Source organism: Mauremys mutica, chromosome 4 (assembly GCF_020497125.1).
Source record: "Mauremys mutica isolate MM-2020 ecotype Southern chromosome 4, ASM2049712v1, whole genome shotgun sequence".
In the NCBI taxonomy this organism is placed as follows: domain Eukaryota; kingdom Metazoa; phylum Chordata; order Testudines; family Geoemydidae; genus Mauremys; species Mauremys mutica.
The window spans coordinates 49,718,988-49,744,388 of NC_059075.1; the positions used below are offsets into that span (position 1 = coordinate 49,718,988).

The 25,401-nt window shown below is 41.9% G+C and overlaps 2 protein-coding genes across 7 annotated transcripts in view; one reads left to right on the forward strand and one right to left on the reverse strand.

Moving 5' to 3' along the window:
* AP4S1 (adaptor related protein complex 4 subunit sigma 1) overlaps window positions 1-1,365 on the reverse strand; it is a 38,139-nt gene extending 36,774 nt beyond the window's left edge. The window contains exon 1 of one of the 4 annotated variants that reach the window (XM_045013194.1): window positions 1,034-1,352. The gene's annotated coding sequence lies outside the window, so the exon portion shown is untranslated. Of the gene's footprint in view, window positions 1-167; window positions 282-1,033 lie in introns of those variants that run through there. The other 3 variants (XM_045013195.1, XM_045013197.1, XM_045013196.1) reach the window with 3 other exon arrangements.
* STRN3 (striatin 3) overlaps window positions 405-25,401 on the forward strand; it is a 97,698-nt gene continuing 72,701 nt past the window's right edge. For 2 of the 3 annotated variants that reach the window (XM_045013191.1, XM_045013192.1), the window contains exon 1: window positions 405-885. In XM_045013191.1, coding sequence (XP_044869126.1) covers window positions 580-885 — 306 coding nt within the window. In that variant the 5' untranslated portion in view covers window positions 405-579. The remainder of the gene's footprint in view (window positions 886-25,401) is intronic. The other variant, XM_045013193.1, reaches the window with a different exon arrangement.

Genomic DNA, 25,401 nt, shown 5'->3' on the forward strand with positions numbered 1-25,401 from the left:
ACAAACCCCACCCCGGCCACGCCTGGGCAGAGCGGCTCGCGGCCTCCCCCACGGGCTGGTGGGAGCAGGGGACCCCTGACACTGACCCAGGCCGGACGAAGCAGCACCCCCAGCTACTGTCCTAGCGACTGTGCACCAGCAGCCCCTGTTATTACTGTGTCACTTACTCAGTGCCAGGAGCGGCGCTGCCCCGGCCCGCTGCTCTCGGGGCGGGTCCAGGGGGAACAGACAGACACCCCCAGCTGCAGCCCCGCCCCACTCCGCTCCCCCCCATCTCCAGTGCGCATGCGCGCGTTAGCGGGCTCGGCTGGGAGGGAGGTTGTTTCCCGGCGCGCCCCGCGCGGCTCCCTGCTCCTCCCCCCTTCGCAGTGGGTGGGTGTGAGATGGATCGGAGGCTGTAATGGCGGCCGGCGGGGGCTCGGCGCTGCTCTGACACCCGGACACTGCTCGGCGCAGCCTCCCCCTCCTCCCCGGGCCCGTCCCGCCCCCTCCTCCTCCCCCCAGCCAGCGCCGCTCCCCCACGCCCCTGCCCCAGGCCCGCCGCGGGACGACGAGGAGGAGGAGGGCTCCCCGCAGACAATGGACGAGCACCCCGGAGTCGGAGGCGGGATGGCGGCCGCTCCGAGACCGCAGCAGCAACAGCCGCCGCCGCCGCAGCCAGGGGGGAATATGAACGTGCAGCCTGGCGCGGGCTGCGTGGGGGCCGGAGGCGGGCAGCAGCCTCAGGTCCCGGCGGCCGCGGCGGGTCAGGACGCGGGGGACCGCGCGGAGCTGTCCCGGCCCCAGCACTACACCATCCCGGGGATCCTGCACTACATCCAGCACGAGTGGGCCCGCTTCGAGATGGAGAGGGCGCACTGGGAGGTGGAGCGCGCCGAGCTCCAGGTAGGCTCTACAGGGGGACCGGCTCCAGCTGCGCGGGGGGCTGGGCTGCAGGGGCGGGGAGCGAGTGGGCCGAGCTCTAGGTGCGGGAGAGGTGGGGGCTGGCCCATGGAGCTTGCCAGTCCCCGAGGCCGCCTGCGCGGGATGGTACCTGTCCGAGGTGTGCCTGGCGAGGCGACGTCCCTGGTCGGTGAGGCGGGTGGAGGCGCAGCCCCTCACGGCCCGAGCTGAGCTCCCTTCCCCGGGGCAGCCATTTTAGTTTCTAGTATGGCGCCCGCCAGGGCTCCTGGTTCCGGAGCCAACCGTGCTCTACAGGCCTCCCCCCCCGCCCTCAGCTTGCTGGTCCCGGTGGAGACCGGGCGCTGCCTCCCCGCAGGCACACTGGCGCTCCCGGGGAGAGGAAGACGCGCTCTGACAGCTGCAATAACCTTCCCAACACAGTGCCTCGGGGGCTGCCAGGGCCTGCCCCTCCGGGCCGGCTGTCTCCACAGCTCTGGCTGCGGGTCACCGGGAGTGAGAGCCCCCAGGCCTGCAAGAGCTCAGCCCTCCCCCAAACCCCTCGGCGTAAGGTGCTGCGGATCCTACCTCCCCGGAAAGGGGAAGACTCGGACCAGGACCTAAGTAAGGGAGCTTCCCAGTGACTGAGGCATGGGATAAGTCTGGTCTCCCCAGCCCTTGGAGACGCTATCAACCAAACAGCTGAGGTCAGTCCGCACTATCACCGCCTTAAAAGGTGTATTTGTAGGTGTGTGTTTATCATGAGTAAAAGAAGATTGAACAAATCTTTCAAAGTGGTTTCCTGTGTGGTGTTTGATTCTCATTCCAGTAGAGTTTGTTGTAAATCTTTCCTGTTTTGAGTAACTTAAGTAATAGGTACAGTTTTATTCCTACATACAGTTGTAACTAAGTACCTATGTTATCAAATATTCAGAATGAGGTTGTGCGCTATAATTGGGACACATATATAAATGAATACATGTATAGCTGAATAATCAGTCATTTTATATAAGAAAATTTTGAGGGGGTTAACAAGCACACAGACCAAGGGGATCCAGTGGATAGAGTGTACTTAGATTTTCAGAAAGCCTTTGACAAGGTCCCTCACCAAAGGCTCTTACGCAGAGTAAGCTGCCACAGGATAAGAGGGAAGGTGCTCTTGTGGATTGGTAACTGGTTAAAAGATAGGAAACAAAGGGTAGGTATAAATGGTCAGTTCTCAGAATGGAGAGAGGTAAATAGTGGTGTCCTCCAGGGGGTCTGTTCTGGGACCAGTCCTATTCAATATATTCATAACCCCTTTTTCCAGATCATTTAACAGTGAGGTGGCAAAATTTGCAGATGATACAAAATTACTAAAGATAGTTAAGGCCCAGGCAGACTGCAAAGAGCTACAAAAGGATCTCTCAAAACTGGGTGACTGGGCAACAAAATGGCAGATGAAATTTAATGTTGATAAATCCAAAGTAATGCCCATTGGAAAGCATAATCCCAACTATACATATAAAATTATGGTCTAAATTAGCCATTACCATTCAAGAAAGATCTTGGGTTCATTGGGGATAGTTCTCTGAAACATCCACTCAATGTGCAGTGGCAGTCAAGAAAGCTAACAGAATGCTGGGAATAATTAAGAAAGAGATAGATAATAGGACAGAAAATATCATGTTGCCTCTATATAAATCCTTGGTATGCCCACATCTTGAATACTGTGTGCAGATGTGGTCGCCCCATCTCAAAAAAAGATATTGGAATTGGAAAAGGTTCAGAAAAGGGCAACAAATTATTAGGGGTATGGAGCGGCTTCCCTATGAGGAGAGATTAATAAGGATGGGACCTTACAGCTTGGAAAAGAGATGGCTAAGGGGAGAGATGATTGAGGTCTGTAAAATCATGAATGGTGTAGAGAAAGTAGATGAGGAAGTGTTGTTTTTTACTACTCACAACACAAAAACTAGGGGGTCACCAACTGAAATTAATAGGCAGCAGGTTTAAAACAAATAAAAGGAAGTATTTCTTCACAGAATGCACAGTCAACCTATGGAACTCTTTGCCAGAGGTGTTGTGAAGGCCAAGACGATAACAGGGTTCAAAAAAGAACTAGATAAATTCATGGAGGATAGGTCCATCAATGGCTATTAGCCAAGATGGGCAGGAATAGTGTCCCTAGCCTCTGTTTGCCAGAAGCTAGGAATGAGTGACAGGGGATGGATCACTTGATGATTGCCTGTTCTGTTCATTCCCTCTGGGGCACCTGGCACTGGCCACTGTCAGAAGAAAGGATACTTTCTATGGTCTGACTGAGTAGGTCTGTTTTTATAATACAGAGAATGGTGTGGCAAACTTTTATAGGCCCACAAAAATATATCTTACAAATCTAATTATATGCTGTAACAATAGTGTGAGTGCATTCACTGTTTTGGAACACTGTGCCATAAAGTATTACCATAAAAAACCCTTCACAATACTATAAATCACAACAGAAATTTCCTACTTTTGGTTATATAAAGTGTTTAATCATCAAAAGAGACCAGGATATTTGAGCTTGGGCAGCTTGTCATATCACCAGACTTCTCAGTACTGATGTAAAGAGAACACCATATATTTTGTACTGTTTTGGTTGTACTACTATCCAATTGAAAATGTTCCACTATTTATATCACTTACTGTCATCTTACTGTATTCAGCTTTTGTGATCTAGTTGCTTCTAAAATCAGTTAGGAAGCACTGACTTTCATTTCCTGAGATAAGCATATCTAGGGTCAGTTGCATGGCATTTTCAGTAGAAGGCACTTGCCTATACATCTGGTTTCCTCTGGTGTTTCATCACTGCTCATATTTTAATAGAATAGTTGTTTGCAGTACTTAAGCAACTAAAATTGTTTCAAAACATTTGACATCTGTAAAGGTATATTGTGTTACTATAGCTTGACATCACACCATACTGTAAATATAAAACCCGTCTAAATTCTTTAAAGCTATATCAGACTGAAAATACAGTATTGATGTTGACTTGTGTTTGGTCTCTAGACGTCATGTTGATGAGCACTACAGGAATCTTTGTATATCCTCGGGTTCAGGCTAATTTTGTAACTCAAGTTGTGAAGCCATAAGCAGTGAGAACAGCCCTCATTTAGCAACCCTAACACTGCAAACACTTATGCATGTAAGTGGTCATGTAGAAGCCAATGAGAGTACTCCACATACATAAAACTCAGTAACACTTTAGAGAATTGAGGTCTGATTATGTAGATGTTGAACACTTATTTCAATAACATGAAATACATGTATATAACTGTAATATGAAACTATATAGCATAAGAATTGGATTTCTTAGATGCAAGTCACTTCTGTGTGTGATTTCTTTTTCTTTGCAACATTACAGTACATTTTAAAATGTTTTTTGGTTTAGTGGTTCCTTCCCACTTCAATTAACTTTAGTGATACTTTGTAAATGGCACTTTATAAAAGTAAATGAAAACCAAATGACTTCATAAGATTGGCACATACTACCTGTGTAGCTGGTTGAATTTACTGTAATTTTGTGTCTTTCTGGGGAATCCAGGAACTTTCTCACTAGCAAAATGAAATTAACGTGCTCTTTGTTTCATGTTCTGTTGTATAAATAGAGGCAAAGGGATGATCTTCCCCATCTGCTGAGGGTGCTCTGCAAGTGACAGATAACTGGGACACACAGAGAGGAGACTAACAGTATTACCCCACTCTTTTTTGTTAATCTAATATGAAGATATAAAACTTCTGGCCCACTTGGTCTGCATGGATATTGGATAAGTGTTCTCTAGAATAAAAGTTTTCATTTACAAAATTGTTTTCCTTCCTTATATTTCATACAATAACTGTCTGGTGTTTGGTCACAACTCTTTGGAGGTGAAGCAACGTTGTACTGTCTTAGGCCATGCCTATACTACAAAATTAAGTCAAATTTGCGTCAGCATACAGCTGCCGCAGTAATTACATTGCTTGTGTGTATCTGTGCTTTGCTCCTTGTGTTGGCAGTGTGTGATCTGACCAGGAGCACTTGTACTGATTATGCTGTCAGCGTGAGGCATTGTGGAATGGCTTCTGAAAGCCAGAAACAGTTGATCATAAGCAATACAGTGTCTTCACTGAGACTGCATCGATCTAACTACATCAATGTTGATTGCGCCTCTCGTGGAGGTGGAGTTAAGTCGGGCAGTTGTGTTGGTGGGAGCAAAACTTTAATGTAGACCCTTCCATAATTAGGTCAATGTAAGCTGCCTTGCGTCAACCTAACTCTAATGTAGATCAGGCTTTAGCGTCAAACAGCACTGAGGGGACTGAGCCACCTCATTAATTAATGAAGACTTAATGCCGAAGCTTACTGATTGATAATGTTTTAAATGCTGTAATTTCAGATAATTTAGGTGTGCATTTATACATCTAATTTGTGCATGGAAGTACTGCAATTGTTGGATGCTTGCATGCATAAATGTTAAAGTAAATGGAAAAAATGGAGTTCATCCTAAAAGTATCCTGAATACCTCACAGTAGCTTCATTAACTATGTTAGTAGTTGCTATATAAGGGCCATATTCTGTTTTCAATCCATGTGCAAATGTCCCAGTGTTATCAACTGGACACCTGCTGTGGGTTGAGGGGAGTATACAACTCCAGCTGTAACCATAGACCGTAATTAAAAATGTAATTCTACCCTTTCCAGAGAATGAATTCAATATCGATGGATATTAGGTTGGGACAAAGTTCAGTCTCTTGCACTATACTCAGTCCCCTTTGGCTAACTAGTGTTGATGAACTACAGATGGCGTTTTATCCAGCCCTTGACCAGAGGATGTAAGATGTCTAAGATGAGAAATTTGTGCTTCTGGGAATATGTCTGTCCCCCCCTTCACTTAAAGAAACAATGGTTCTTATTTTATTTATTTTTTAACTGTGGTAGATATTGGAGAGAGAAAAGATGAAGATACAATTAAGGAAGTGAGGGTCAGGGAGGGAAGAGAGACAAAGCTGTGTCATAGGGAAGAGGGATGAAAAAAAAGTACAATCCAAGGCTGCAGTCATGCAATCTGATCCACATGGGCACCTGTTGAAATCAGTGGGGCTCCATATGAACACAAGAGTTTGCAAGCTGATCTGCTTACGTAAAATTGGGGGTCTAACTGTTAGTCAATTTGACTTTAGAAAGAAAAAAAGCAATAAAACTAAAAATAAAATTCCTCTTGGGCTTTTAATTTTCAAATGTAATTGAAAAGATCTTATAAGAAAAAATACAACTAATTATAGCCTGTACTTACGATAGTTTTATAAAGCATAAGGAATGAATAAGAAATATTTTATACACTACTCTTATTTATCAGAATGTATACAGTTCAGTGCTCCAGAATGATAACCATTGTTCTGGTTAATGTGTTTTATTTTTCTGACATGACTTTTGCAGTACCGAGTTCAGTTCATACGTTAGTTGCAAAATGTCCATTTACAAATCCAGATACATTATAACAAAATGTTCTCAGAAATATAACCTTTTTTATTATTTTTCAACTGTGTAGCATGCAAGTTTGGTTGCTAAGTTGTTTAAAAGGAAAACTGAATTTTGCTCGTATATAATCAGTTATAGGTGCACCTTTTTTAACAAAAAAGCATCCATTACTGAAAGGGTTATAAAATTATGACTGCTGAGAACTTAATAAAGAGTGCATTGTGAAATTTTAATGTGCTAACAATGGGATATATATATTTTTAAAACTGACAGGACACATCTTTCAAACCAAGCTAAAAGAGATTAACATTTTAAATAATTGCTAATTTGTGTGTGTGTGTGTGTGTGTGTGTGTGTGTATATATATATATATATATATATATATATATGTGTATATGTATATGTGTATATATAAAAATAAAAATCTCTGTGGGTAATCTATTCTGGATGTATGTGTGAAAATTTTATGATGAATTGGATGACTCTTAGTTTCAGAGTGCAGATACCCAATATTGCAACAGCATGTTTCAACACTTGCAAAGTGTGGCAATAATTACTTGCTGTAATATGTTGTTGCACACACCTGTCTCTGGTCTGTTACAAAGTTGAACAAGGAGATATCAGAAAAGCTGGTACCTTTTATGGTCAGAGAAAAATCTTGTAGGGAAGACATCTTCACTTACTGTGTTTTTAATATCTGTTTTATACCTTTTGGCAAGTGAATAACTTCACTGTTTTGAGACAACATGGGAAGTAGTGAGGAATGTAGAAGGTGCAGTATCACTGACTGTAGGGGTTCAGCCAGGGCTCCCACCCCCTGCGGGGCAGCTGGGAACCAGGCCGCCTCACTACTTAGGTCCAGTGAATTGGGGGAATTAGCCTGGCTGGGCGGCAAACAGTCACCAGCTCAGGCCCTCAGGTAGGGGCTGGCGAACAGTTTAATATTAGCAAGGCCCTGGTCCTGGATCAGGGTGGGCCAGCAAACAGTCGGTGTTTCAGGCCCTTAGGCAGGGGCTGAGCAAACAGTTCAATAATAGGCCCAGGTCCTAACTCCGAAGGACCAGGGAGAGGGGGAGACTGCCACCCTCGCTTTCGGTGGTGGTGGGGGGGGGACGCAAGCCCTCCCACTCCATTGCATCCCAGCCCAGGGCCCTAGCAGTGGTAGACGACCCACTGCTGTGTCAGTGGGGATCCTGACCGCAACACACAGACATTGGCTCTGGGTGTGCTGCAGCCTGACTAGGGTTGGCTGCCCCTGGGCTACCTCCCCCTCCATAGGTACCTGCATCTGGATGGAGTCTTCCAATGAGTCAAGCACCATGGGTTCCTCTGGGTATCCGGTGAGCAGTAAGCTTGGCAGCTCCTCTGGGTAGCTTGCCAGTGATAGCTTCTCCAGGGTCTGGTTGGAGTCGGGCCAGTCCTCGGGTCAGCCGCAAGCTGCAGGAGTCTCCCAACCGGGAGCTAGGCCACAGGCATCTGGCTTCTCCGAGGGCCAGGCCTCTAGTGAGCTCTGGGGTTGGACTTTTGTACTTCCTGTCCTGTGCCCTGACCTCTGGGGGGGCGGGCGCAAGCTCCACTGGCTCCGCCCACTTTGGCATCTGGAGGGGCTCAGCCCCCTCCGGGGCGGCTGGGTTCCAGGCTGCCTCACTACACTGACCAATAAAATAGCACTTAAATGCTTTAAGCTTTTAAAATACAATTGAGATGTAGCTACTGTTTCTGTTTATACAGCAGAACTAAACTGTCTGTTTTGTGTACTGTGGGATTTATTTTAACTTCTTTTATGGGGTGAATTCTCACACAGTACTTGTGATAATTGTAAGTAGTAACACAATTATGAGATGCACACAGTATATTAAAGCTAAGCTTTGTATATTTGATGTATTTTATAAGATTGCTGTTTGAGATGGTATATAGCTGACATTGCTTATGTTGCTAACTAATTTACTTAATTGATTGTGTAGCTAGCGTTAATGTCTCTTCTAAAATCTGGAACATAACATTTATAATAATTAATTCTGTGATTAGAAAAAGAGAGAGAGAAAATTTAAACAGCGGCAAACCTAGGCTGAAGCAAGTTTGCATAAAGATCATGTATTTTTGTCATTGTTTGAAAATACTGCGTTCCCCGGCATTTGGGAGTAATGCAGTCATCCTCAATGCTTAACTTATCCACACTAACCATTACATATTACATTATAGTTGAAATGCCAAGCACAACCCATATGTAGTAATGTTTTACCAAATTTGAAATTCCAGGTAAAAATGCATTGTTCTTAAAAAGATTGAAATCTCCTTAAGGAACCATTATTTTCTATATAACTAGTACTGCACATAGCCACTACTATGTTTTTTGGTATAAGAGTTACAGGAAAAGACAAGCTTTTATTTAATATTAGTATTAGTTTTCCCCAAATCTATGGGGGAGACGAGTGCAAGTTATGCGGACATGCACAGTTTGGAATACCCAATTGAGAGTTTGTTTATTTTTGGGTAGTCGTAGTCAGTGAAGCCCCTGTCATCATGGATTTTGAAGAAGTTCTGTTATCAGCAAAGCAAGAGGCCAGTGGCTTCTGTCAGAAAAAACTTTGGGAACAGTGATGACATAGTATTTACCAGAGGAGGTTTTTAACCATGTAAAATTATGGAAAAACTAGTTAATCCCTTTTTACAGCATTTTCTGTTTTAAAAAAACCTGTTTCATTAATGCGTACCATATTACACTTAGTTATAGTTACATATTCAAGTTGTGGTTACATAAAGCAGTAGATTATTTTAGGGTTGTACAATCAGAAATTTAAATCTGTGGTGGGGGTCATACTAATATGTAATTATAATACTGAACATGGGAATGTGTATATTTTGGTTCAGTATTTTCTCAAGGAAGTTTTACATATGACTCATTTCAGTTTTCAATATTATATAACAAACTTTTTTTTTTTTTAAACACAACTCATTCAATTATATGAAAATGATAGTAATGCAGAATTGTAGGCTACCAGGCCAGGTCCATTTGGCCATGCAGCATTCTGGCAGAAGACCAGCTTTGATGTAGTGGATAGACTGAACCTATACCTCAGTTTTGAATGGATGTATCCAAAGATTGAAAAGAATCCTTCTATGCTTGTTGAACTTGCTGGACACCGATGGAGTTATTTCCCGCAGTTTCCTGGTTTGAACCAGTTTTAAGCCAGTATTTACCACTACCCTGTCCTAATCTAGTTCTGTCAGGGAAATTGCCAACCCTCTCTGGGAACCTGCTTGATAAGGACTAGAATGACTCATTTCCTATGTGTGTCTGGGCAAATCCTGTCTCACTAATGGCAGCATTATCAGGACACTCAGGTGAAATTCATGGAGTTTCCACCACTACTTGTAGGAGTAACCTGTGTGAAGAATTTAGCGGCGGGGAGCACAGAGCCTTTTAAATCCCAGCCGCGGCCGGGAGTCAGAGGGCTCTGGGCTGCCTGCTGCGGCGGGGAGCCCAGAGCCTTTTAAATCCCAGCCACGGCCGGGAATCAGAGGGCTCTGGGCTGCCCGCTGTTTATACCCGGCATATAAGACGACCCCCGATTTTTGGGGGTTGTTTTTTAGTATAAAAAGTCGTCTTATACGCCGGAAAATACGGTATTAAAAACCTCCAGTGACAGAGATTCCACACCCTCCCTAGCCAATTTGTTCCAGTGCTTAACCACCCTGACAGGTTAGGAAGTTTTTCTAATGTCCAACCTAAACCTCCCTTGCTGCAATTTAAGCCCATTGCTTCTTGTCCTATCCTCAGAAGTTATCGAGAACAATTTTTTCTGCCCCCTCCCCTTTCTAACAATGTTTTATGTACTTGAAAACTGTCAAGTGTCCCCTCAGTCTTCTCTTCTCCAAACTAAACAAATGCAATTTTTCAGTCTTTCCTCATAGGCCATGTTTTCTAGATGTTTAATCATTTTTGTTGCTTTCCTCTGAACTTTCTCCAGTTTGTACACATCTTTCCTGAAATGTGGCGCCCAGAACTGGACACTTACTGCAGTTGAGGCCTAATCAGCGCGGAGTAGAGTGGAAGAATTACTTCTCATGTCTTGTTTATAACACTCCTGCTAATACATCCCAGAATATATATTTTTTAAACAGTGTTACACCATTGGCTCATATTTACCTTGTGATCCACTGTACCCCTCAGATCCCTTTCTGTAATATGCCTTCCTAGGCAGCTATTTCCCATTTTGTATATGCATGAGTGCAGTACTTTGCATTTGTCCTTATAGAATTTCATCCTGTTTACTTCAGACCATTTCTCCAGTTTGTCCAGATCATTTTGAATTTTAATCTTATCCTGCAAGGCACCTGCAACCCCTCCCAGCTTGGTATTGTCCACAAATTTTATAAGTATATTCTCTCTGCCATTATCTAAATCATTGATGAAGATTTTGAACAGAACCGGATCCAGGACCGATACCTGCAGGACCCCACTCAGTATGCCCTTCCAGCTTGACTGTGAACCACTGATAACTATTCTCTGGGAATGGTTTTCCAACCAGTTATACACCCACCTTGTAGTAGCTCCATCTAGATTGTATTTCTCTAGTTTGTTTAGAGACGGTTATGTGAGGCAGTATCAAAAACCTTACTAAAGTCAAGATATACCACATCTACCGCTTCCCTCACATCTGCAATGCTTGTTACCCTGTTAAAAAAAGCTATTGGGTTGGTTTGTCATGCTGACTGTTAGTTATCACCCTATTATCTTCTCGGTCAGCAGTTCTCAAACTGTGGGTCGGAACCCCAAAGTGAGTTGCAACCCTATTTTAATGGGGTCTCCAGGGCTGGCATTAGACTTGCTGGGGCCCAGGGCTAAAGCTGAAACCCGAAGGCTTCAGCCCTGGGTGGCAGGGCTCAGGCTTTGGTATCAGCCCTGGATGGTGGGGCTCAGGTTACAGGCCCCCTACGCGGGGCTGAAGCCCTGGAGCTTCGGCTTTCCCTGTGCCCCCCGGGACGGCGGGGCTCAGGCAGGCTCAGGCTTCGGTTCCCCCCCCCCCCCCTTCTGTGGCCATGTAGTAATTTTTGTTGTCAAGAGGGGGGTGCAGTGCAGTGAAGTTTGAGAACCCCTGTTCTAGGTTGGCAAATTGATGGCTTGATTATTTGCTCCATTATCTTTCCACGTACTGAAATTAAGATGACTGGTTTGTAATTCTTTGCATTGTCCTTATTCCCCTTTTTATAGATCAGCACTATATTTTCCCTCTTCAAATCCTATGGAATCTCTCCAGTCTTGCATGAGTTTTCGAAGATAATTGCTAATGGTTCAGATATCTCCTCATTACACCCTAGAATACTCAAGGAGCTATTTCATCAAGCCCTGGTGACTTGAAGACATCTCATTTTGTCTAAGTAAATTTTTAACTTTTCCCCTCAGATCCTACCTTGTGTTCACTGTATTCACTATGTTAGACATCCAATCTCTTCTAACCTTTTTGGTGAAAACTGAAACAAAAGAGTCAATGTAGCACTTCTGCCATTTCCACCTTTTCTGTTACTGTTTCCCCCCTCATTTAGTAACAGGCCTACCCTGTCCTTGCTTGTAATGTATTTGTTGAATGTTTTATTGTTACCCTTTATGTCTCTAGCTAGTTTAATCTTGTTTTGTACCTTGGCCTTTCTAATTTTGTCCCTCTATGCTTGTGGTGTTTGTTTATATTCATCCTTTTTAAGTTGATCTAGTTTCCACTTTTTGTAGGACACTTTTGAGTTTCAGATCATTGCTTTTGTGCCTTTAACAATGTGTCTCTACAAAAACTGCTAACTCTTGAACTGTTTTTCTCCTTAAACTTGCTTCCCAGTGGATCTTACCTACAACCTACCTGAGTTTGCTAAAGTTTGCCTTCTTAAATTCCATTGTCTTTATTCTGCTGTGTTCCCTCCTATTATTCCTTACAATCATGAACTCTACCATATCATGGTCACTTTCATCCAAGCTGCCTTTCACTTTCAAATGCTCAACCAGTTCCTCCCTATTTGTCAAATCAAATCTAGAACAGCCTCTACCCTAGTAGCTTTCTTCACCTTCTGAAATAAAAAATTATCTCCAGTGCATTCCAAGAACTTGTTGGATAATCTGTGTCCTGCCATATTATTTTCCCAACAGATGTCTGGGTACTTGAAGTACTCCATCACTATCAAGTCCTATGCTTTGGATGATTTTGTTAGTTTAAAATAAGCCTTATCCACCTCTTCTTCCTGGTTGCATGCCCTATAGTAGATGCTTAACATGACACCACCAGTAGCATAGCTGGTGGGATTCAGTGGGCCGGCAGGCCTGAGTGGAAGCCACGCCTGCCAGCCCGCGCTGCCCACCACATGGCCGGAGGAGCCGCGGGGCGGCAGGCCGGCGCGGAAGCGCAGGAGGGAAGGTGAGCGGGGAGGGGTCCGGTCTGGGGGCATGGCCAGAGGGGGGGAGCCAAGGGGGCGAGGCCAGAGGGGGGGCACCTTTTTTATGTTTTGTGCTCCCCCTAAGACAAAAACCTGGCTATGCCACTGGACACCACCCTTGTTTTTTCCCCTTTTTTTTCTTACCAAGAGACTTTCAACAAGGCCATCTCTTATACATCTTTGATAAACAAGGCAACATCTCTTCCCTTTTTTCCCTGCCTGCCCTTTCTGAACAAGCTGTGCTCTTCTATACTAATATTCCAGTCATGTATATGTAATGTATATGTATAATGTATAATGGAAAAGTCATGTATAGTGTAATGTAATATAATGTATTCCCAGCTTTTGTACTGACAGGATTTACGACTTCGGACAAGTCACTTCACCTCTCTGAGCCTCTGTTTCCCCTTTCATGCTTTATCTGTCTTGTGTCTTTAAACTGTACCCTTTTTATGTCAGGGATTGTCTCTTTTATTATGTGTGTTTATAGTATTTCCCACACTGTGGCTTTGATCTCAGTTGTAACCTCTCAGTGCTACTGTAAAACAAATAATAAAATGCTAGCTAGTTAGTGTCAGAATTAATTAAAAATCATGTGTCCTATCATATTTTACTTGTAGAACATATTTATTGAAGTTCTAACCTATGTATCTTGAATTTTTAATTTTATTGTACCTTGTGCCTGAGATATTGTAGTGCCACTGGCAGTGTAAATATTTGTAATCTATCAAAAGCAGTTGTTTCTGGTACTAGGTCAGTATGTAATTAACCTTATGATATGTTCTTGAGAGATTTTTGGGAAACTGTTATAACTTTTAATGTACGAAATTAACTCTGTTCTATAAACCTTTGGAAGATTTGAGTAGCCAATTGTAGAAATTTTCAGTTAAAATTTGGAATGATTTTGGTATTACCTTTTGTACTATAAATAAAAATAGACATGAACAGCTTTAAAAACTGAATAAAATAGCTTTCACTAATACAGCAAAGTGCATGGTCGTATATCTAGGAACAAAAAGTGCTGCGAGCCACAGAATGGAGAACTGTATTCTGGAAAGCATTGTCTCTGAAAAGGATTTAGAAGTCATAGTGGATAAGCAAGTCAACATGAGCTCCCAGTGCAGTGCTGTGGCAAAAAAGGACTATTGTAATCCTTTGGATCTACAAAAGGGCAGTAGTAAGTGGGAATAAGGAGGTGATTTTTATCTCTGTATATGGCATTGGTGAGTCAATACTGGAATACTGCGACCAGTTCTCGTTGGAGTCTGTTTTTGAAGGGACTCTTACAGGCCTTGGGAGACAGGCCAGTCCTCGCTTACGGACAATCCCCTAACCTGAAGCAAATACTCACCAGCAACCACACAACAAAAACACTAACCCAGGAGAACCTATCCTTGCAACAAACTCTGTTGCCAACTCTGTCCATATATCTATTTAAGGGACACCATCATAGGACCTAATCACATCAGCCACACCATCAGGGGCTCATTCACCTGCACACCTACCAATGTGATATATGCCATCATGTGCCAGCAATGCCCCTCTGCCATGTACATTGGCCAAACCGGACAGTCTCTATGCAAGAGAATAAATGGACACAAATCAGACATCAAGAATTATAACATTCAAAAACCAGTCGGAGAACACTTAAACCTCCTTGGACACCCAATTACAGACCTAATAGTAGCAATTCTTCAACAAAAATCTTCAAAAACAGACTCCAACAAGAAACTGCAGAACTGGAATTAATTTGCAAACTGGACACCATCAAATTAGGCCTAAATAAAGACTGGGAGTGGGTGGGTCATTACACAAACAAAAAACTGCTTCCCCATGCTAATTTTCCCCCCTGTTGTTGCACCCTCTTGTCAACTGTTTGAAATGGGCTATCCTGATTACCACTACAAAAGTTTTTTTCCCTCCTGCTGATAATAGCTCTCTTTAATTGATTTGTCTTGTTAGAGTTGGTATAGTAACCCCCATCTTTTCATGGTGTGTGTGTGTGTATATATATATCTATCTTCCTACTGTATTTTCCACTGCATGCATCTGATGAAGTGGGTTTTAGCCCACGAAAGCTTATGCTCAATACATTTGTTAGTCTCTAAGTTGCCACAAGTACTCCTCGTTCTTTTTGCTGATACAGACTAACATGGCTACCACTCTGAAATAAATGCATCAGTTTCTCAACTATGATTATTTAGCTCCCATAGTGCTTTTTATCTGTAGGTCTCAAGATGCTTAACAAAAGAGTGTAAAGGATTAGTGTCCTCATTTTACAGATGGAGACAGAGAGGCCAGTTATTTGTTTCAAGTCACACAGCAGGTCCATGTCAGAGCTGGGAATAGAATCTAGGTCTCCTAACTCCAGTCCTATGCCCTAGTCTGAGGGAGCTTTGGCCTTTTTTGAGGAAGGATGCGTGGCTCTGAAACACATCTTATATTTAAAGAGAACTGAGCCTGTACAGACAATATGCAATTGTTAACAGAACATTTGTATATCTATGATAAGTCTTATCAGAAGCAAGGTTTGCCTACATTGTAGTGCCGGTCAGTGGCCTATATTCATGGCAGAACTGTAATATCAAGATCATAGAATCATAGAAGATTAGGGTTGGAAGAGACCTCAGGAGGTCATCTAGTCCAACCCCCTGCTCAAAGCAGGACCAACCCCAACTAAATCATCCCAGTCGGGGCTTTGTCAAGCTGGGCCTTAACCTCTAAGGATGGAGATTCCACCACCTCCCTAGGTAACTCATTCCAGTGCTTCACCACCCTCCTAGTGAAACAGTTTTTCCTAATATCCAACGTAGCCCTCCCCCACTGCAACTTGAGACCATTGCTCCTTGTTCTGTCATCTGCCACCACTGAGAACAGCCTATCTCCATCCCAGCCTCTCCTCATAAGTCATGTGCCCCAGCCCTCTAATCATTTTTATTGCCCTCCGCTGGAATCTCTGCAATTTGTCCAAATCCTTTCTGTAGTGGGGGGCCCAAAACTGGACACAGTACTCCAGATGTGCCCTCACCAGTGCCGAATAGAGGGGAGCTCTTACTAATGCAGCTCAGTATGCCGTTAGCCTTCTTGTCAACAAGGGCACACTGTGGACTCATATCCAGCTTCTCATCCACTGTAATCCCCAGGTCCTTTTCTGCAGAACTGCTGCTTAGCCAGTCGGTCCCCAGCCTGTAGTGTTGCATGGGATTCTTCCATCCTAAGTGGACTCTGCACTTGTCATCTCATCAGATTTCTTTTGGCCCAATCCTCCAATTTGTCTAGGTCACTCTGGATCCTATCCCTCCAGCGTATCTAACTCTCCCCCCCCACCTTATTGTCATCTGCGAACTTGCTGAGGGTGCAACCCATCCCATCATCCAGATAATTAATAAAGGTGTTGAACAGAACAGGCCCCAGAACCGACCCTTGGGGCACTCCGCTTGATACCGGCTGCCAACTAGAAATCGAGCCGTTGATCTAGCTCAGTGATCTAGCCATCTTTCTACCCACCTTTGTAGTCCATTCATCCAATCCATACTTCTTTAATTTGCTGGCAAGAATAATGTGGGAGACCATATCAAAGCTTTGCTAAAGTCAAAGTATACCACGTCCACCACTTTCCACATATCCACAGAGCCAGTTATCTCATCATAGAAAGCAATCAGGTTGGTCAGGTATGACTTGTCCTTGGTGAATCTATGTTGACTGTTCCTGATTACCTTCCTCTCCTCCAAGTGCTTCAAAATGGATTCCTTGAGGACCTGCTCCATGATTTTTTCCAGGGACTGAGGTGAGGGTGACGGGTCTGTAGTTCCCTGGATTCTCCTTCTTCCCTTTTTTTAAAGATGGGCACTATATTTGCCTTTTTCCAATCGTCTGGGACCTTCCCCAGTCGCCACGAGTTTTCAAAGATAATGGTCAATAGCTCTGCAATCGGATCAGCCAACTCCCTCAGCACCCTCAGATGCATTAGATCCGGCCCCCATGGACTTGTGCATGTCCAGCTTTTCTAAAAGGTCCTTAACCTGTTCTTTCACCACTGAGAGCTGCTCACCTCCTCCCCATGCTTGCTGTCCAGTGCAGCAGTCTGGGAACTGACGTCGTCTGTTAAGGCTGAGGTTAAAAAAAAAATTGAGTAATTCAGCTTTTTCCACATCATCTGTCACTAGGTTGCCTCCCCCATTCAATAAGGGTCCCACACTTTCCCTGACCACCTTGTTGCTAACTTACATGTAGAAACCGTTCTCGTTACTCTTCATATCCCTTGCTAGCTGCAACTCCAATTGTGCTTTGGCCTTCCTGATTACACCGCTGCATGGTCGAGCAATATTTTTATACTTCTCCCTACTCATCCGTCCAAGTTTCCACTTCCTGTAAGCTTCCTTTTTGTGTTTAAGCTCACTGAAGATTTCTCTGTTAAACCAAGCTGGTCACCAGCCATATTTACTATCATTTATAAACATAATTTAACAGTGAGTGAGAGAGTAATAAGATGTCTGGAGTTACTTTTTAAGTAAGACCTTTAATTGGCCAAGCAAAGCCATGTCTTCCGCTGAACTCAGTGCCATCTGTTTGTCATGCAATATATTTTGGATCCCAAATCTGACCAATTCCAAAATGTCCAGGAATGTTCTCTGCATTAGTAGGCAGTACCCTATTGCTTTTGGTGAGAATCAGAAAACTGGAAGATGGAAATAACACACACAGTTTCTTGCTGCTGGTTAGCAGACCCAACAGCTTCAGCCACCTCTGTAATTGGCCACAGAACACAGAACTGGTTAATGGCAGTCATATTATCATACAAGTACACCCCTCTCAGATCTGCCCATCTTCCAAATACAATTTAAAACAGACTGGATTGATTTTTAAATCAAATCAATTTAAATCACCAGTTCTAATCATGATTTAAATCAGCAAGAAGGAAATCTAAATTCAAATAATAGATTTTAATTGTTTTACATTTGTCCTTTTTAGGTATTTTCCTAAAGAAAGGTTGTTTCTTATTGGTTGGTAACCTTTAAACCATGTTGATTAGCAACTAAATATAACCTTTAGGCTAAATTTGGGATTTTTTTGCTAACAGGAGTGCACACTATATTTATTCACATTTATTTAAGCAATTGATTTTCTAGTACTCTTTGTCCTTCAAGATTTAAGAACTAGTAGATCTCATTAACTCACATCTAGTTTCTAATAATAGATTCACCGGTTCATAGGTTGAACTTTCCTTTAAAATGTGAGCAGTAAACATGTAAGTGCTGCTTATTGTTTATATTTAATGTAAATGATTTTAATAATTATAAGTTTAGTCCTTAACATAGGTTATCAACTTTAAATTTAATTTTAAATACATGGTTTTAAAAAAATACTTAATTTAAATAAAATTTAAATGTTTTTTTAAATTTTAAGTAAAATCATTGACTTTTATCTACTGTTTAGAATTTTGACACCCCAAATGACTTATTTTCTCAGCCAGATATAAAAGAAATAAGGAGGATGAGGGTCTTGAGAATGAGAGCATGTGGTGGGGGAATTTTGGGCATATGGAGACCTGCTATGGTGATGGGAGGGAATGTGACAATGGAAGGGATCATGGGGGAGATACAGAGCCCCTGGCATGTGGCAGAGGAGGAAATAGGGAGTGGACACAGAGCATCATGCATGGGGGGGAGAATGGGGCCCACAGAGCCGTTATGAGGAAGGCAGATGGGGGGCACTGCAGGGAGTCCTTAAAATAGAAAGGGATAGGAGAGTGCTTATGTTGGGCAATAAAGGAATGCAAGGAGCCATGGTATGTGCAATGAGCTTGGTCTACTGAAGTAATGAAGTGCGCAGCCCTCTAGCATAACTTAATTGTATTTCTTTAGAAAGATTTTGGTGGTCCTCCTGACTCGCCCTAACTTGAACCATAACTTGAAAAAACTTACCTGATACATTTGCGTGAAAGATTGATATAAAAATGGGAGGAAATACCTGGGTGAGTAGGGTCCAAGAGCAGCACCTTAATGAAAGATCCAGTGTGCCCCCTCCCTGGCTAGTTAGGGAAATGGATGGGGTGACAGTGCACTGGGCAATTCCTATCAAAGTGCAATTTCTGGACCCTGCATCCTTCATAGTGTCCATTCTTCCCTTAACTTCACCTCCACTCTTCCAAACTACACTTCGGTTGCTATAAATTATGATCTTCTTGTCTCCTTCTGCATTCAATCTCTTTTCCCTTTCTCCTCCTTTCCTCCAAACAGCCTGGTTGCTTGAAAAGAATGATCTAGTCAGTTTCATTTCAGTACAGTCCTGACAATGACTGGTTAGGACAGGGGTAGGCAACCTATGGCACACGGGCCAAAGGCGGCACGCAAACTGATTTTCAGTGGCACTCACACTGCCCAGGTCCTGGCCACCAGTCTGAGGGGCTCTGCATTTTAATTTAATTTTAAATGAAGCTTCTTAAACATTTTAAAAACCTTATTTACTTTACATACAACAACAGTTTAGTTATATATTATAGACTTAGAAAGAGCCCTTCTAAAAACATTAAAATGTATTACTGGCACGCAAAACTTTAAATTAGAGTGAATAAATGAAGACTCAGCACACCACTTCTGAAAGGTTGCCGACCCCTGGGTTAGGAGCTATTGTGAAAGTCTGGGAGATTTAATCCTCCACTACTGGAGAGTGGAGAGAGTCAGGTAAATGAGTCTCTTCCCATGCCCCAGTAGTTGAACATGAAGTCTCTGTCTTTGCTGCTGCCTTCTGAGTAACTAATTGAAACCTAAAATCTTTATCCCAAGACAAAAGCTGCATTAAAGTGGAGGTAAGCCAGAGAGTACTTTTCAGAATTTAAGGTAAAATACATTGAGGCTGTTGTAATTATCCAAAAATGGAGGATTATAAACCCAAGAAATTCAGCGCTGAGGCTAAATGTAAAAAATCCAGACATCTGATAGATAAGAAATTATAGGTGAGATATGAATGTTTGTAGTCGCAAATTAAACTGTTTTTTGGTTTTTTTTTTGAGAGAGAGGAGATTTTTCTTCCCATGTTGCCTCCTGGCAGAGATTGGGTGATTTATCTGAATTTCCATATGTTACCTTGTTTTTCTGTTAAATTTAATCTCAACTCTGAGTTTCTGGAGTTATGTTGAGTTCAGTGTGTCTCCTTTGAGAATTTCCTTGGTTTAAACAAGAAAATTAGAGAAAGTTGCCATATGGCATTCCTAATCACTTTAAGATATAAAGTATTAACTTTGTTTTTTTTTTAATTTGATTTTTTTATGGCCAGCTTCTCCTGTAGCCCCTGGCTACTTTGGAGTGGCTCAGGTCAGCCAGAACATACTGGCCAATTAATCTGATTTTTACAGCAGCTTTGTTTCATGAGATTTGCATAAAGCAACTGGAGTATACTCCAGTTGTTACTCTTTCCTGAGCCCTGTACATTTCCCTGCACATACACACATCCAATCCTTTCTCCTTTCCTTCTCCCCTCTCTGAGAAATTGTGGTGCAATGAGTAGTTTTTGAAAAGAAATGTTTAGGATTAATGGTCATTTTTGGCCATTATTTTTCATAACTAAAAATACCCGTGACTAAAACGTAGCCTTATTTATAAACAATACAGCAATACTGAAGAAGGACAGCCATGGAGTGAATGGTGATAGCCAACTATCACACTGTACAACAGTGGAGAGAGTAAAATTTTGGAGAAGAAAGTTGGGCAAGACCTCATTTGCAAAATGTCCCTGAATCTTTAATATCCATCCAGAGTAGTCAAAATCCTGTTTCTGAATTTGCATCTGAAAATTTCCCCATAGTAAACTGCATGGAATTTAATTTATTTACCTTTAGAAAGGTGAAGGATTTAATCAACCCTGCAAAAATTTGAAGTCCACTATTGTGCGTGGTGCTGTACATGCAGACATTTTCTGCCACAAGAAGCTTATGCTCTAAATTAGATATATATGTCAACCTGTGGTTGTAGAAGGTTGAAGCTGAGGCATCAGTCACCAAGCTATTCTTTAATGGGTTTTAAATTCCTGTATTCTTTCTTTGGGAATAGGAAGTAGAATAATAATGTTTTTACACTGGTAAAGTATACTTGCAATAAATACCTCTTGTAAGTGTTAAATACTGCAGTAAAATGGGGGAGGAATGTGTTCAATAATATTCAAAAGCACTTTTTTGCTTCATGTTCAGCCATCACAGATGTATTTTAATCCTGAATATAAGACAAATTCTAGAGCAGATTGTGCTGCTAATGTTGCAATACAATGTTGTGGATAAAGAATCAGTATTTACCACCATTTTGCTATCTGAGGGCATGCTACAAATTCCCTTTTGGGGTAAAGAGACACACATTCATGTATGCTCTTTAAGATGGAGCTTTTGTAATACAGCTGCTTGACTACATTCCATCTCTTCCCAAAACATTATAAGCCTTCTCTTCCACCAGAAGTCCGGAGTAGATTTAAAAACAAAACATACCAACAAACCCCACCATCACCACTGTGCTGCTTGTATCCTGGTCAGGTATAGGTGTATTTGGATTTCTGGAATATGTAACTGATATTTGAGTTTTAATTGTTTCAGTTGTATTCACTTTTAAGCCTTTAAAATTCAATTAATCATGTTGGTTATGATTTTTATTTTTGTTACAATCCAGTATACTCTAATGAAGCAGAAAACTTTTGGGGGTGTACAGGAAACTGGTACTCCAACATCATGAAGTGTATTGTTAAAGAATTTGTTTGCCGTCGTCTGCCTTCCAGGTTTCGCTGCTTAATTCAGTTTTCACACTAAACTTTTCCTTAATATTTCTAGCTGGACTTGGGATTTTTGGCAAACTAATTCAAACATTATGCACAAATTACACTGTAAGACCATTGTTAGGGTCTCACTGTCAAGACTCAAAAGTTAGGAAATGCCTGAAGTAAGGTTGCCTGTGCAACTTTAACTTGGTCCTTTTGTGCATGTGCATATGTACTGTGTTATGATAGTCTTTACATGATCACTCACTAAGTATATATTTCTGCATAGGATCCCTGTCTTTCAGTGCACAGATAGGACTTGCTCTGGGCATGAATCAAGGTTATGTTGCGAAAGAGTCTTGTTTGTAGGACTCCTGATTAATTTGTTGTATAAGGTGGCACGTGTGGTGAATGAGGCATGTGTTTATAGGAAGAGAAAGGACAGTCTCATGTCTAAGGCATTTAAATGCTGTTCTGAGGAACTGGATTCTGTCCCTCTCTGTGCCACAGAGTCCCTGTGTGATGCTAGATAAGATGCTTAAACCAAATTTTTCACAGGTAGTCACTAACTTCTGTGTTCCTTTATTATTTGGGTACCCATTTGCAAAGATGCTGAACACACTTTTCTTCAGCTGAAGTCAATAGGAGCTGTGCTTAAAACATATAAAGTACTATATAATGCTAATTACTCTGAAAAATGAAGTCTTAGGTGTGTCAAACTGAGTATGCAAAACAGATGGATATTTTTTACCTAATCTCTCTTAGTTCCCCATCTGTAAATGTGGGGTTCTGTTATCCCCATATCTCACAGGGGCATTGTGAAGATAAATAAATTAATGTTTCTGACACACTCATACTATAGTGATGGGTACCATAGAAAAGCCCATGCACAAGCAAACTCAGTTCTGCCATTTCCTAACTTTTGAGTACTTGACATTTATAATCTTAATAATGTTGTTTTAATATACTTTTGCCCCATGCCTTCAAATCTCCAGTTCCAGTCCTATCTCTTCCCCACCCGTGGCTCCTTGTCCCAGTCCCACTTGCTGCTCCTGAGGCTTCTCATTCCAATTTCTTTGCCCAGCTGGTTCCAATCTCCCCCCAGGGTTTTAGTCTGAGTCTCCTTGCCCAACCAGTCTCATACTTGTCCCCATTTCCCCCTTACACCCCCCCCCTCCACCGCCCAATCAGTCTCCCTTCAGTCCCAGGGTCACCAGGCTCCTTGTTCCAATCTGCTCCTTCCCACTCCAGTTCAGTTCTCGTCTTCTCTGTGGGGGGTCATTGGGAGCACAAGAGAGACGGGCTTCCTGTGCTCATTTGATTGCCTGGCCCAGAGCAGCAGGTAGCAGTAATTACAGGGAAACTCCAAGTGAGCTCCTGTAGACTAGTCCTCCTCTGGAGCATGCTCAGTTGCTGTGTGGGAATGGCATATGCACAGTCTCATCAAATACAGGAGCTGTGAGGGAATGACATATGCATAGTCTCATCAGTGCTAGGAGCTGAGAGTATGTTCCTGCCCCTCAGTGTGGACTGAATCTTTGGAGATTTTAGCTGCAAAAGTCTGAGTATGTGTGAACTAAGATTTTTCAAAATCTTGTAATTTAACCAAATTTGGATAAATTTTCACAGAAAAGGCACGTCTCTGACACAAAGACCACCCTCTCCCAAATTTGAAGTCCTTGTTCCAAAGCCTGGGGGCAATGGAACTTAGCAATGGAAAGGTGATAAGATTATTTTTATATATATAACCTTGCAAAACAATGTATTTTTCTGTAGCCTTGTTCTCAGAAATGGATGGACTTTTTTTTTTTTTAAATCAGCCTGAGGCAAATACCTGACATGTAAAATTTGCCAAATTTAAACTGTTTGGACTGAAAGCGAGAAGCAGTTGAAAAAAGGATCTTACAATGAGAAGTGTCAGGCAGCCTCAATAATAAGTGCTGCTAACAGTCTTGCTTGTAACTCTCCTCTCCCCCCCATTTCAAGATTAAGGAAAATTTGCTTCTCAAGGTCTTTTTTTTTTTTTTTTAAGTGAATTTTACCAGGACTAGTTGCAACAATTCAGTTCTAATATTTGAAGTTTTCATTGTACATGGTGCTGTATGAAACTTAAAGCAATACTTCTCAAAAGACTTGAACATTTGCTACAGTTCTTGCTTAAGCAACCAAAATGTCTCATTCTTTGTCCAGAAAACTTTTCTGATTGAGTTATGTTCTTGTGCATAAAAACTTGGAATCTTTGTGAATATTCTAAGTTTGTACAGAAGTTCTTTTGTAAATTTTATGTCCATGTAATGCTGCTAAATTCCTATAGTAACTGCTCTGATGAAAGTGTAACAAAAGAACTGTGTAGGGGGAACTTTAAATTTAGTCTATTTAATTGCAATGACAGATCTCTACAGTTTAACAAAAGCCATATGATTTAGATTCTGGATCTTGAAAATAATGTAACAAATGCCACTCATAACATATCTCTTAAAGCATGGTAATAAACAGTAATGGAATTATAGTTTGCAGGCACACTTTATAGTGATCTGTTTATAGTTATTTGCAGATCCAAAGTATCTGGGGATTATAAACTATTCAAAAATATTTGGGCATCAATTATATATTTGGTTTCAGTGCTTCCTAACTGAATTAATATTTAGTGTCCATACTAAAAAAAAACCTAGTAAATAGACATAATATATTTGCTCATGTAAGCTGTGACATGATATGAAGTAGCTCAATTATAAGCACTCAAAATGCTTTGGTTATTGGTTAACAATTCTAGGATGTCATTGCACCAATGACTGTCATGATTCATTGATGGACTGTGTTATTTTGGGTAAGTTAGTCGAGTCTCTACACACCATCTGATACATTAGGAAAACAGGTGAAAGCAAGGGACAGAAATAGAAAGCTTGTTGACTAGAATAGTTGGCAAATTAGCTCTTGTGCTGAGTAATACTGTATGGGTGTGAGAGTACGTGGGTGACTTCAATCCAGCTTTGTAAAGTAATCCTAAAAGGCAAATAATTCAATTACTGGGTGAAATTCTATGGCCTCTTATGCAGAAGATTGGACTAGATTATCATAAATAGTCCTTTCTAACCTTAAAATCTATTCTAACAAAAAAACAAAAACCCCACCCACACTCTCCACCTGTGTTAAAACATTAAGGTTGCAAAATCCAGCATTTAAAAGTAAGGAAATGCCGGAATTAAGGCTGCCCATACAACCTTAACTTGGTCCCCTTGTGTGTATGCTTTAGATGGTAAGTGATCATGAAATTAGGGACTATTATTTCCAGAGGATCCCTGCCTCTTTTTGCGAATTAAGTTATTCAGTATTTCCTCTTTATCCTCCATATTCAGTGTACGATACCAGACCCTACTTAATGCACACTATCCATACCTTGCACTGAATGCAAAATTATTAATTTCCTCATGAGCATTTCTGTGGTTTTCTCACCACAGTGTCTGAATGGTTCACAAATATTTTAATGAATTTATCTTCACAAATCACCTGTAAAATTATATAATGGTGGTATTCCCATTTTACAGAGAGAGATCTGCTTGTGAGCAGATGTAACACACAATGTCTTTGTTCTTTCTTCACACACATTAGTAAGAATATAAATATTTAAAAAATCAAACCCAAAATTCCGTCTCAGGCTAACAGGCCCATATACTAACAGGCAGATTCCATGCCATGAGCAGTCTGATAAAGCAAGTCACTCACTAACCCCAAACAGTCCAGATCTTTCTGTACTTAAGTAACATGCACCAAGCTCCATCTCCATTGTCTGCAACCCTGGATCAAGTCAGTATATATGCCAGAGAGTCACAGCATAGTGACAATCTCCAACAGTGTCAGGGCTTCACTCACCTGGTGGATAAACATGTA